The 14,386-nt window shown below is 45.9% G+C and overlaps 1 protein-coding gene across 1 annotated transcript in view; it reads right to left on the minus strand.

Moving 5' to 3' along the window:
• Positions 1-14,386, minus strand: part of LOC124120915 (integrin alpha-4-like) — a 46,246-nt gene that overhangs the window by 29,063 nt on the left and 2,797 nt on the right. The window contains exons 2-9 of the mRNA XM_048391283.1: positions 10,951-11,072; positions 10,075-10,160; positions 8,388-8,603; positions 8,030-8,075; positions 6,176-6,262; positions 5,574-5,656; positions 4,881-4,943; positions 3,964-4,146 (exon numbers count right to left, since the gene is read on the minus strand). Of these exons, the coding sequence (XP_048247240.1) occupies positions 3,964-4,146; positions 4,881-4,943; positions 5,574-5,656; positions 6,176-6,262; positions 8,030-8,075; positions 8,388-8,603; positions 10,075-10,160; positions 10,951-11,072 (886 nt within the window). The remainder of the gene's footprint in view (positions 1-3,963; positions 4,147-4,880; positions 4,944-5,573; positions 5,657-6,175; positions 6,263-8,029; positions 8,076-8,387; positions 8,604-10,074; positions 10,161-10,950; positions 11,073-14,386) is intronic.

The raw sequence follows: 14,386 nt of genomic DNA on the forward strand, positions 1-14,386 counted from the left end.
GGACCAATGATGCCCCCGAGTCACAACGGGAGACAAGCAAGGGTTACAGGGACCAATGATGCCCCCGAGTCACAACGGGAGACAAGCAAGGGTTACAGGGACCAATCATATCCCCGCGTCACAACGGGAGACAAGCAAGGGTTACAGGGACCAATGATGTCCCTGAGTGACAACGGGAGACAAGCAAGGGTTACAGGGACCAATGATGTCCCTGAGTCACAACGGGAGACAAGCAAGGGTTACAGGGACCAATGATGCCCCCGAGTGACAACGGGCGACAAGCAAGGGTTACAGGGACTAATGATGTCCTTGGGTGACAACGGGAGACAAGACAAGGGTTACAGGGACCAATGTTGTCCCCGAGTCACAATGGGAGACAAGCAAGGGTTACGGGGACCAATGATGACCCCGAGTGACAACGGGAGACAAGCAAGGGTTACGGGGAGCAATTATGTCCCCTAGTCACAACGGTAGACAAGCAAGGGTTACAGGGACCAATGATGCCCACGAGTGACAACGGGAGACAAGACAAGGGTTACAGGGACCAATGATCCCACCGAGTGACAACGGGAGACAAGCAAGGGTTACAGGGACCAATGATGCCCCCGAGTCACAACGGTAGACAAGCAAGGGTTACAGGGACCAATGATTTCCCCTAGTCACAACGGGAGAGAAGCAAGGGTTACAGGGGTCAATTATATCCCCTAGTCACAACGGGAGACAAGCAAGGGTTACAGGGGCCAATGATGTCCCCTAGTCACAACGGGAAACAAGCAAGGGTTACAGGGACCAATTATATCCCCTGAGTCACAACGGGAGACAAGCAAGGGTTACAGGGACCAATGATGCCCCCAAGTGACAACGGGAGACAAGCAAGTGTTACAGGGACCAATGATGTCCCTGAGTGACAACGGGAGACAAGCAAGGGTTACAGGGACCAATGATGTCCCCTAGTCACAACGGGAGACAAGCAAGGGTTACAGGGACCAATGATGTCCCCTAGTCACAACGGGAGACAAGCAAGGGTTACAGGGACCAATGATGCCCCCGAGTCACAACGGGAGACAAGCAAGGTTACAGGGACCAATGATGCCCCTGAGTCACAACGGGAGACAAGCAAGGGTTACAGGGACCAATGATGTCCCCGAGTGACAACGGGAGACAAGCAAGGATTACGGGGACCAATCATATCCCCGCGTCACAACGGGAGACAAGCAAGGGTTACAGGGACCAATGATGCCCCCGAGTGACAACGGGAGACAAGCAAGGGTTACAGGGACCAATGATGTCCCCTAGTCACAACGGGAGACAAGCAAGGGTTACAGGGACCAATGATGTCCCCTAGTCACAACGGGAGACAAGCAAGGGTTACAGGGACCAATGATGCCCCTGAGTCACAACGGGAGACAAGCAAGGGTTACAGGGACCAATGATGCCCCCGAGTCACAACGGGAGACAAGCAAGGGTTACAGGGACCAATGATGCCCCCGAGTCACAACGGGAGACAAGCAAGGGTTACAGGGACCAATGATGCCCCCGAGTCACAACGGGAGACAAGCAAGGGTTACAGGGACCAATCATATCCCCGCGTCACAACGGGAGACAAGCAAGGGTTACAGGGACCAATGATGTCCCTGAGTGACAACGGGAGACAAGCAAGGGTTACAGGGACCAATGATGTCCCTGAGTCACAACGGGAGACAAGCAAGGGTTACAGGGACCAATGATGCCCCCGAGTGACAACGGGCGACAAGCAAGGGTTACAGGGACTAATGATGTCCTTGGGTGACAACGGGAGACAAGACAAGGGTTACAGGGACCAATGTTGTCCCCGAGTCACAATGGGAGACAAGCAAGGGTTACGGGGACCAATGATGACCCCGAGTGACAACGGGAGACAAGCAAGGGTTACGGGGAGCAATTATGTCCCCTAGTCACAACGGTAGACAAGCAAGGGTTACAGGGACCAATGATGCCCACGAGTGACAACGGGAGACAAGACAAGGGTTACAGGGACCAATGATCCCACCGAGTGACAACGGGAGACAAGCAAGGGTTACAGGGACCAATGATGCCCCCGAGTCACAACGGTAGACAAGCAAGGGTTACAGGGACCAATGATTTCCCCTAGTCACAACGGGAGAGAAGCAAGGGTTACAGGGGTCAATTATATCCCCTAGTCACAACGGGAGACAAGCAAGGGTTACAGGGGCCAATGATGTCCCTGAGTCACAACGGGAAACAAGCAAGGGTTACAGGGACCAATTATATCCCCTGAGTCACAACGGGAGACAAGCAAGGGTTACAGGGACCAATGATGCCCCCAAGTGACAACGGGAGACAAGCAAGGGTTACAGGGACCAATGATGTCCCTGAGTGACAACGGGAGACAAGCAAGGGTTACAGGGACCAATGATGTCCCCTAGTCACAACGGGAGACAAGCAAGGGTTACAGGGACCAATGATGCCCCCGAGTCACAACGGGAGACAAGCAAGGTTACAGGGACCAATGATGCCCCTGAGTCACAACGGGAGACAAGCAAGGGTTACAGGGACCAATGATGTCCCCGAGTGACAACGGGAGACAAGCAAGGATTACGGGGACCAATCATATCCCCGCGTCACAACGGGAGACAAGCAAGGGCTACAGGGACCAATGATGCCCCCGAGTGACAACGGGAGACAAGCAAGGGTTACAGGGGTCAATTATATCCCCTAGTCACAACGGGAGAAAAGCAAGGGTTACAGGGACCAATGATTTCCCCTAGTCACAACGGGAGACAAGCAAGGGTTACAGGGGTCAATTATATCCCCTAGTCACAACGGGAGACAAGCAAGGGTTACAGGGACCAATGATGCCCCCGAGTGACAACGGGAGACAAGCAAGGGTTACAGGGACCAATGATGTCCCTGAGTGACAACGGGAGACAAGCAAGGGTTACAGGGACCAATGATGTCCCCTAGTCACAACGGGAGACAAGCAAGGGTTACAGGGACCAATGATGCCCCCGAGTCACAACGGGAGACAAGCAAGGTTACAGGGACCAATGATGCCCCTGAGTCACAACGGGAGACAAGCAAGGGTTACAGGGACCAATGATGTCCCCGAGTGACAACGGGAGACAAGCAAGGATTACGGGGACCAATCATATCCCCGCGTCACAACGGGAGACAAGCAAGGGTTACAGGGACCAATGATGCCCCCGAGTGACAACGGGAGACAAGCAAGGGTTACAGGGACCAATGATGCCCCCGAGTCACAACGGGAGACAAGCAAGGGTTACAGGGACCAATGATGTCCCCTAGTCACAACGGGAGACAAGCAAGGGTTACAGGGACCAATGATGCCCCCGAGGCACAACGGGAGACAAGACAACGGTTACAGGGACCAATGATGCTCCCGAGTCACAACGGGAGACAAGCAAGGGTTACAGGGGCCAATGATGTCCCTGAGTGACAACGGGAGACAAGACAAGGGTTACAGGGACCAATGTTGTCCCCGAGTCACAACGGGAGACAAGCAAGGGTTACAGGGACCAATGTTGTCCCCGAGTCACAATGGGAGACAAGAAAGGGTTACGGAGACCAATGATGACCCCGAGTGACAACGGGAGACAAGCAAGGGTTACGGGGAGCAATTATGTCCCCGAGTCACAACGGTAGACAAGCAAGGGTTACAGGGACCAATGATGTCCCCGAGTCACAACGGGAGACAAGCAAGAGTTTCAGGGGTCAATTATATCCCCAACTCACAACGGGACACAAGCAAGGGTTACGGGGAGCAACAATATTTCAGGCACACAAGCGAGGGGTACCTTATCATTCTAATGAGGATAACCATGATATATAAAGTTCAACAAAGCAGCCTCAATATATAATCACCGTATATGTTATAATTAACGTTCTGTCATCTACAGTACATTCTGAAATCTTAAGAAGCTAACCATTTAGATGAAATCACACCTGATTATTTGCATTGACGAGGTTCAGGTAGACAAACACACGCCCTTCGTCCATGTAGATCTTCTTGCTTTGATCACTGCCGTCGTTGTCGTCAGTGAAGAACGGAGCCCCCACCAACAGGTCGTCGTGTCCATCACCGTTTACATCCGCCGTACACAGAGAGGCGCCGAAATAAGCCCCGGTCTGTAATCATTGTAACCATCTTGTGAGTGAGTGAGTGAGGGAGTGAGCAATATCACGCCGGGGGTGAGCGAACCCGGTCCTTTAGCGTCAACCTCTAGGCTACCTCACCGCCCCTCGTTATCTTCCAAGACCAGTAAGTTACTTGTTACCCATAACATTCCATTTGATAATAATAATAATAATAATAATAATAATAATAATAATAATATGTAATTGAACCACTGTTAGGATTGACCAAACGACACAAATTACGATGTTTTAAAGAAAAAACTTTTGATATGTAGTTTAAGTTTATTTCGGCCTACACAAGGCATTTTGTTGGCAAAGATAAAATGTAGTTAAACACTAGAGCTACTCGTGTTCCGTCACATGTTTGGTAGATTTGTTTGACTATTTCAATGTGTATATTAATCTTTAATTTTGTGACTTGACTTCTGAAAACACAATCGAGTCTGGACCAGACAATCGAGTGATTGACATCAGCAATATCGATCTGCGCAATTGGGATACGATGACATGCACCAACCAACCCCGTTAGTGGCCTCTTATAACAATTGTGATCTCTTGCGACAAGCATGGGTTGCTGAAGACCAATTTTAACCCGGATCTCCATGGGTGAGTAAAACATGTGCTGGTGTATTACAAGAAAACAATGGTGGAGTGCAAATGTACAGCCCTCAACAACTATGGGGTTGCGTACTGAAGATACCATTGCGAGATTAACGACAACTCACCTGTTTACCTTCTAGACTCTGAACCAGGGAAAGCTTGTTGATTGACGTGATGTAAATTATTATCTGAAGAAAATAAAAAAAATGCCACTACCATTTGGTTAGATTACGGTTATGGTTAGGTTAAGTGATAAGGGGTTAGGGTTATGGTTATGGTTAGGGGTTAGGGGTTAGGGGTTAGAGTTTAGGGTTAGGGTTAGGGTTAGGGTTAGGGTTAGGGTTTAGAGTTTAGGGTTAGGTTTAGAGTTTAAGGTTAGGATTAGGGTTAGGATTTGTTAGTAAGGTTAGGATAAGGGTTAGTGAGGGTTAGGTTAGGGTTAGGGTTAGGGTCTCTTTCACCTTATCAATGCCCATTAAAGGCATCAAATAATCATAATAACCTACTATCGAGTTATGTACATGTATGTTACACTCAATGCATGACAAACCAGGGTTAGGGTTAGGGTTGGGGTTGGGGTTCGTGTTTAGTGATTAGGTTTAGGGTTAGATTTTAGTTTTAGGGTTAGGGTTACCTGATGTGTCTCTTTAACCCCATCAATGTCCTTTAAAGTCATCAAATAATCATAATAGCTTACCATAAAGTGTAATTCCCTGACTGTGGGAGAAGTACCGTAAAAGAGTGGGGTTGCAATGAGACCTGGGTCAACCAACACCTTGCATGCAAGTCATGCAGGTAATATGGAATTTTGCTCTTACTTTGACCATCTCAGCACGAGGGGCACCTGCAGCAAAGCAAGGGTCTCCCTGTCCACACAACTTCCCCGCTGCCACCGAGTAGCCTGTTGATCAACCAGTCGTCAAGGTTACAAGACATGACAAGATATATAATCATTAGAGCATGGCATCGACGTTAAAAGGGTCTGAACTGTGGAATATTCAGGAATTATTCAGCATTTATGGATGTCAACTTCTTTATTATGAGGAACACAACGTTTCGGAGTACACGCTTACTCCTCCACCAGGTGAATGAATGCCTTACTTACTTACTTATATTGGAGATTTTACGTGCGAATGAATGCCGTGGGGCAGAGAGCATATATTTGTACATATAAGAACAACAAAAGTAATAAGATAACTAAAGGTGGAAACTAACAAGGGAAGCCAACAGATAATTGCTGCTGATAGGTGATTAGCAAAAACAATGGAAGCCAACACTTTACAGTAATAGCGCTGATGGTTATAAAAAAGGTTAAAACTGCAACACTGCAAATAAAAAACACACGAAAAGAACGATATACTCATGCACTTAACAATGCAGATTTCCGCAATTTGTTACATCCTATCGATAGTCAGCTTACCAAGGTAAGAGAAATCAGGCACTGTGAAGGGAATATCAAATCTCTGCACTGGTGTGAAGATGTCCTGCTTCAGCATAACTACTCCCCCTGAAGATAAAACAACAGTTGTCATGACAACTAAAGTACGAGTGAGCGAGTTAGTCATACATCACATTTGACACTCATCCGAATTGCGTATGACATAGGAATGCGTATTAGAAATTATTGGAGTGAATTTTCAGTCCACGTGAGGGTAGTTTCATCCGATAAAACGTCTTCTAATCTCATTAGGCAATATGCAGCGTTGTTTCACCACATATGTTATCTAGATTTATCCGATAATTAGACATGTTTGTTTTTGTTAATTCATAAACTACTGTGCTATTTAGTTTAGTTTCAGAAGATAGAATCTTTTCCGATTTGATCAGATGACATGCTGTCGAGTTTTAATCAGATAATATGATTTCCAAATTCATAAACTACTTTGCTATTTTGTTAAGTTTCACCAGAATACACTCTTAATAAAACACACGCACAGGTATATTTATAGTAAATGTATTGTACCTAATAAAGTCGATATATTTAATTTAATATCACAGATACAAATATGAAATTTTGGAGCTCGAAAGTCACGCGTTGTCTTTGTACCAAGGCATTGAAAACTGTTCATTCTCATGTCACATAAGGCCACAAGGTTGCGCTGAACTCAGTATCTCGTGTGACCGCCCCGGGCAGCAATCACGGCTCTGCATTTCCTCGGCACTGACTGTATAAGTGTAAGAATTCTCTCCTGTGGAATTCTGCGCCATTCTGCTTGTAACGCGTTGGTCAGTTGTGTGAGTGTTCTGACGTTGACGTACACGTCGATCGAGTTCATCTCAGAGGTGTTCGATTGGGTTGAGAGCTGGAGATCTCGACAGTCAGGGCAAAACGTTGATGTTGGCATTATGAGGGTAGTCTACCGTGATACGAGCTGTGTGCGGTGGATCGTTGTCCTGATGAAACAGCTCCCTCTGGCGGTCAATGATTGGAAGAAGGTGAGGTTGAGGAAATTGATTCATGTAGCGATTTGCTGTCAAATTTCCCTGAACCACAACCAAGTCAGATCTCCCGGTGTAGGATATGGCCCCCTACACCATGACACTACCGCCACCGATTTTGTCGAATTCACCTACACAATGTGGGCCAAAACGCTCATTTCGACGACGATAAAAAAGTTGTCTGTCATCTCGCCGGCGAAGAAGAAATCGTGATTCATCGCTAAACCACACTCGTCTCCAGTTTCTCAAATTCCAAGGATGTAAGGTATGTCACCGACGCAAGCGTCGCTGTCGATGGATCTGTTGCAAAACTGGTACGATAACTGGTCATCTTTGTCGGATTCTGGTCCACTATCATCCTCTAACCAGGGAAGCGTCCTGTAGTCTCTGTAGCTGTGGCATTGCGATGACGTAGGTGGAACAGTCGAATGTAGCGATCCTGTGAAGGGGTGGTAACTCTTGGTCGGTCGGTCCGAGGACGATCTGCAGTGGAATTGAACTGTGTATCGGTGCCAAAGGTGGCAAATGGTGCTGTTGTGGACGTTGAAGTGGCGTGCAACAGAAGACTGCGATTCCCCTTTTTGGATACGTCCTATGGCGATGTTTTCGAACTTGAAAATGTTGACAATTGAATGACAAATTATTGGCTTATGTTTGCCTTTTTATAGCCACTACCGCGAGTTACGAATGCTCTGTTAATCTGAATAATGTGCCGTTTAGTAACTGGAATCTACTTTTTATGAGATAATGTGTTAGGTAAGGGAGATCTGATGAAACGTAGAAACGCTCTGCACTATAATTCTGACGATACGTGCAACGAAGTCTGAAAACATACCACTCCATTCCTTGAAGCCAGGGATTCCTATTAGAACCGAGCCGTCCTGAAATGAAAACAGCGAGCTGCAACACCATCCGGAAGTAGGAAGTTATTCTTGTCCCGGAAATGCGCAGTAGACAAATAGAGAAACATTAATGTAAAATAAACCAGTTTTTGATCTGGAAGACAAGCAGACAAGGTCTATGATCATCTAATATTGGTTTCTTGCTCTGCTAAACTAGCTGTATATGTATTTTTCTCAGACATCATTTGTGAAAAAATTAAACCAGAAGAAACATCATCTGTGTAATGAATGTTATTGTGACAATGATGGTGATGATTATCATTATTATATGTAAATAATTATAATCCTTACCTCCATCATATCGCCTGACATTCCGCTCTCTCCCATCCCGTTCCAGAATATGTATTTAGAAGAGCCTGGTCTCTTCTGAAGATAGCCCTGTGCCTTTGACACTTTCAAAGGATACGAGTATTTAACATTCGCACTGTCGACCTTGACGCAACGTCCAATCAGGAATGCATAGTTCTCCGTCTCAAACGCTAAGTCATTGTACCGGGGGGCGCACATCTGCAGCGAGGGAGTAATGTAGGCTATGTCATGTAAACTAAAACTCGAAGATGCGGAGTATTGCACAAGGGCATTAATAAACAATAATAACTACAATACTAATGTATGCGTTTTGCAGACTCATAGGGATATATGTATCAACTGTATGCATTTTGCAGACTCATAGTGGCGGATGTATCGACTGTATGCGTTATGCATATTTACAGAGGTAGATGTATCGACTGTATGCGTTTTGCAGACTCATAGTGATAGATGTATCGACTGTATGCGTTATGCATATTCACAGAGGGCGATGTATCGACTGTATGCGTTTTGCAGTCTCATAGTGATAGATGTATCGACTGTATGCGTTATGCATATTCACAGAGGGTGATGTATCGACTGCATGCGATTTGCAGACTCAAAGTGGTAGATGTATCGACTGTGTGCGTTATGCACATTCACAGAGGTAGATGTATCGACTGTATGCGTTTTGCAGACTCATAATGGTAGATGTATTGACTGTATGCGTTTTGCAGACTCATAGTGGTAGATGTATCGACTGTATGCGTTTTGCATACTCATAGTGGTAGATTATCGACTGTATGCGTTTTGCAGACTCATCGTGGTAGATGTCTCGACTGTATGCGTTTTGCAGACTCATAGTGGTAGATTATCGTCTGTATGCGTTTTGAAGACTCGTAATTGTAGATGTCTCGACTGTATGCGTTTTGCAGACTCATAGTGGTAGATGTATCGACTGTATGCGTTTTGCAGACTCATAGTGGTAGATGTATCGACTGTATGCGTTTTGCAGACTCATAGTGGTAGATGTATCGACTGTATGCGTTTTGCAGACTCATAGTGGTAGATTATCGTCTGCATGCGTTTTGCAGACTCATAGTGGTAGATGTATCGACTGTATGCGTTTTGCAGACTCATAGTGGTAGATTATCGACTGTATGCGTTTTGCAGACTCATAGTGGTAGTTTAACGTCTGCATGCGTTTTGCAGACTCGTAATGGTAGATGTCTCGACTGTATGCGCTATGCAGACTCATAGTGGTAGATGTATCGACTGTGTGCGAAATGCATATTCACATAGGTAGGTGTCTCGACTGTATGCGGTTTGCAGACTCATAGAGATAGATTATCGACTGTATGCGTTTTGCAGACTCGTAATGGTAGATGTCTCGACTATGTGCGCTATGCATACGTACTGTGGTAGATGTTAACTATATGAGTTAAGCAGACCTATTGTGGCAGATGTATCGAATTTATTGGTTATGTAGACATACAGCGATAGAGTATGTGAGCTATGTAAGGTATGAATGTTATATGCCAGTGTGATATGCAGGTCTATGACGTTTATCACTGATGTCTTGTAAGGGATGGGATTCGAACCCAATCTCATAGAATTCTGGCATGCCAAGGGACGCAACTCGACACAGTGAATTGCGGCGTCTATGACGACAGGGCGTGATGCTAGTTACCGTGGTTGTGTCGTTGGACTGCAAGATGATTGATCCGTACATCTCATCGGCATTGTACCAGGTGCCCGATATTGACTCCAGATCACCTTGGAAACAAGTAAACAATAAATATGTTTAATACTTCACGGATTTGTAAATGCTACAGTCAATGTGTGAAATGTGATACACTTGGGTAATTTACTTAATGCCTAAATTGTTCAGTCATTTTACAAAATCTGTCGATTTATTTGACAGATTAGCGAACAAAATTAAGAAGTTCAAAAACAACACTATAGACTAATCATGCTTGGATTAGAAGCCTAAAAATAACCAAACTACACACTGACTTTCATTTTCTTTTAATCCTATAATTTTCTTCCAGTGCGTGATGGGCGGTCGGGTAGCCTAGTTGGTCAAGCGTTCGCTCGTCACGCCGAAGACCCGGGTTCGATTCCCGACATGGGTACGATGTATGAAGCCCATTTCTGGTGTCCCCCGCCGTGATATTGCTGGAATATTGCTAAAAGCGGCGTAAACCCCTACTTACTCACTCACTCACTCCAGTGGGTGATGAAACTCAGCATCAAATATTTGGAATTCGTCATCATAATAAAATAGAGGGCAGGTTTGTGTCAATTTTTTAAATATTTAGGCGTTTTGTAAATTGCCTAAGTGACATATACACTGCGCTCTTACATCCCCCACTATGCCAATACATGCGGCCATTGTGCAGTGTTAATGTGACGTGCGTCTTTGTTTAGTAATGAACTGGATTCAATGAAATACATTATGTTTTTGCTACGTTGATATTAATTACTGAAATGATCGGCACCCGCCTGAGGTCTTTCGCAGGCCTAAGGTTTCGTGGTCCTCATGTCAGGAACAAGCAACACTCACGATCATCCTGATCGATCTCATACGTCTGGACGCAGTTGAGAGGATCTGTGATGTCACATTCATGCGTCGCCCCAGTCGAGTTTCTTCGTGTGGAGTTGTCCTTGGGGGCGCCCACAGTAAGTCTAGATAAGCAACAAGAATGAAAGGCAAAATGGTATTATAATTGGTGAGTAGAACTGGATAGTCCATAAGGAGCGCGTCATACCAATATACGTTAAAGGATGGTACTTGTTGTTACCCTGCCTGGAACTCGGCATTAAGGGGATAAGAGAAGGACTGGTCGGCTCGGAGTCAGTATACCGTGTCTGAGCGGAGTGTCCCTGTTAAACTGCGGCATGGTATCTCAGCGAGCTCGTGGTATAAGTCCCGACTACACCGCCGAGTAAAAAACAGTTTACATTGTTAGAGTGAGTGAGTGAGTTGGGTTTAACGCCGCTTTTAACAGTATTCCAGTCATATCACGGCGTGTCAGCTTAATGTGGGAGGAAACAAACCTAGAAACATAATCGGGGCGAACCGGGATTCGAACCCACAATCATAGGTTTCTGGCGTGCCTAAGGGACGCAACTCTGCACAGCGAATCGCGGCGCCTTAGACGACTGGGCCACCCGTGCCCCCTTACATTGTTAGACTGTGAATAGGTTTTAATACATTGGCTAAATGAAACTGAATTCAGGTTGAACACGATTCTCCAAACACACACAATGTCCTCTTCCGTACATTTTGAGAAAAATAGTTTCTGGAATTTTGTATGAAGCAGGTGTTTTAATATTAGCAGGAGGTGAACACCACAGCTCGTATTGTAAGCGCGGGAGAAAAATGCCAAGGCTGTGGGCAGACTTTTTTGAGAGGCTGGGTGGGTGGATGGGGTGGGGTTTTGTCTTTGAATTGCCCTGTCGGGGGCTACGCAGGTCGATATTGGAAATCGAACCCGGGTCTTCGGCGTGACGAGCAAACACTTTAACCACTCATAATATAGAAGTTGACATCCATATATTCTCTTCGTTATATTGTTATACCCATGCAACGGTATCTGCTATTGTGTGCTAAATTAGCATGTTGTCCAAGTACGGTTGCCATTCCGAAAGTGACAGCGCCCTCATCGGATTTAAGCTATCGCAGTGAAGGGAGAGGTGTTTCCGAATTCCATTGTGATGATGGAGATGACGTAAGAACTATGTGCCCAGCAGGCGTCGTGTGGAGATAAGAGCCAGATAGGAAGTCCAAGTATAACCGCAGTAGGAATAGACGCCATGTTTGTTGTAATGGCAACAACCAGTTGGATATAATACCCAGAAGCCAACATCCAACTATATGACACAACACGGGGCTACATCCAACTGTATGACACAACACGGGACTACATCCAACTGTATGACACAACACGGGACTACATTCACCTGTATGACACAACACGGGACTACATTCACCTGTATGACACAACACGGGACTACATTCACCTGTATGACACAACACGGGACTACATCCAACTGTATGACACAACACGGGACTACATCCAAATGCATGACACAACACGGGACTACATCCAACTGTATGACACAACACGGGACTACATCCAACTGTATGACACAACACGGGACTACATCCAACTGTATGACACAACACGGGACTACATCCAACTGTATGACACAACACGGAACTACATCCAACTGTATGACACAACACGGGGCTACATCCAACTGTATGACACAACACGGGGCTACATCCAACTGTATGACACAACACGGGACTACATCCAGCTGTATGACACAACACGGGACTACATCCAACTGTATGACACAACACGGGACTACATCCAAATGCATGACACAACACGGGGCTACATCCAACTGTATGACACAACACGGGACTACATCCAAATGCATGACACAACACGGGACTACATCCAACTGTATGACACAACACGGGACTACATTCACCTGTATGACACAACACGGGACTACATTCACCTGTATGACACAACACGGGGCTACATCCAACTGTATGACACAACACGGAACTACATCCAACTGTATGACACAACACGGGACTACATTCAACTGTATGACACAACACGGGGCTACATCCAACTGTATGACACAACACGGAACTACATCCAACTGTATGACACAACACAGGACAACATCCAACTGTATGACACAACACGGGACTACATCCAACTGTATGACACAACACGGGACTACATTCACCTGTATGACACAACACGGGACTACATTCACCTGTATGACACAACACGGGGCTACATCCAACTGTATGACACAACACGGAACTACATCCAACTGTATGACACAACACGGGACTACATCCATATGCATGACACAACACGGGACTACATCAATCTGTATGACACAATACGGGGCTACATCCAACTGTATGACACAACACGGGACTACATCCAACTGTATGACACAACACGGGACTACATTCACCTGTATGACACAACACGGGGCTACATCCAACTGTATGACACAACACGGAACTACATCCAACTGTATGACACAACACGGGACTACATCCAACTGTATGACACAACACGGGGCTACATCCAACTGTATGACACAACACGGGGCTACATCCAACTGTATGACACAACACGGAACTACATCCAACTGTATGACACAACACGGGACTACATTCAACTGTATGACACAACACGGGGCTACATCCAACTGTATGACACAACACGGAACTACATCCAACTGTATGACACAACACAGGACAACATCCAACTGTATGACACAACACGGGACTACATCCAACTGTATGACACAACACGGGACTACATTCACCTGTATGACACAACACGGGACTACATTCACCTGTATGACACAACACGGGGCTACATCCAACTGTATGACACAACACGGAACTACATCCAACTGTATGACACAACACGGGACTACATCCATATGCATGACACAACACGGGACTACATCAATCTGTATGACACAATACGGGGCTACATCCAACTGTATGACACAACACGGGACTACATCCAACTGTATGACACAACACGGGACTACATTCACCTGTATGACACAAAACGGGGCTACATCCAACTGTATGACACAACACGGAACTACATCCAACTGTATGACACAACACGGGACTACATCCAACTGTATGACACAACACGGGGCTACATCCAACTGTATGACACAACACGGAACTACATCCAACTGTATGACACAACACGGGACTACATCTAACTGTATGACACAGCACTTGACAACATCCAAATGTATGACACTACGCGGGACAGCTTTCAACTGTATGACACAACACGGGAAAACATTTAACTCTATGTCACAACACGGGACTACGTCCAACTGTATGACACAACACGGGACTACACCCAACTGTATGACACAACACGGGACAACATCCAACTGTATGACACAACACGGGACTACAT

This window comes from Haliotis rufescens, unplaced genomic scaffold, assembly GCF_023055435.1.
Source record: "Haliotis rufescens isolate VD_foot unplaced genomic scaffold, xgHalRufe1.0.p SCAF_10, whole genome shotgun sequence".
In the NCBI taxonomy this organism is placed as follows: Eukaryota; Metazoa; Mollusca; class Gastropoda; order Lepetellida; family Haliotidae; genus Haliotis; species Haliotis rufescens.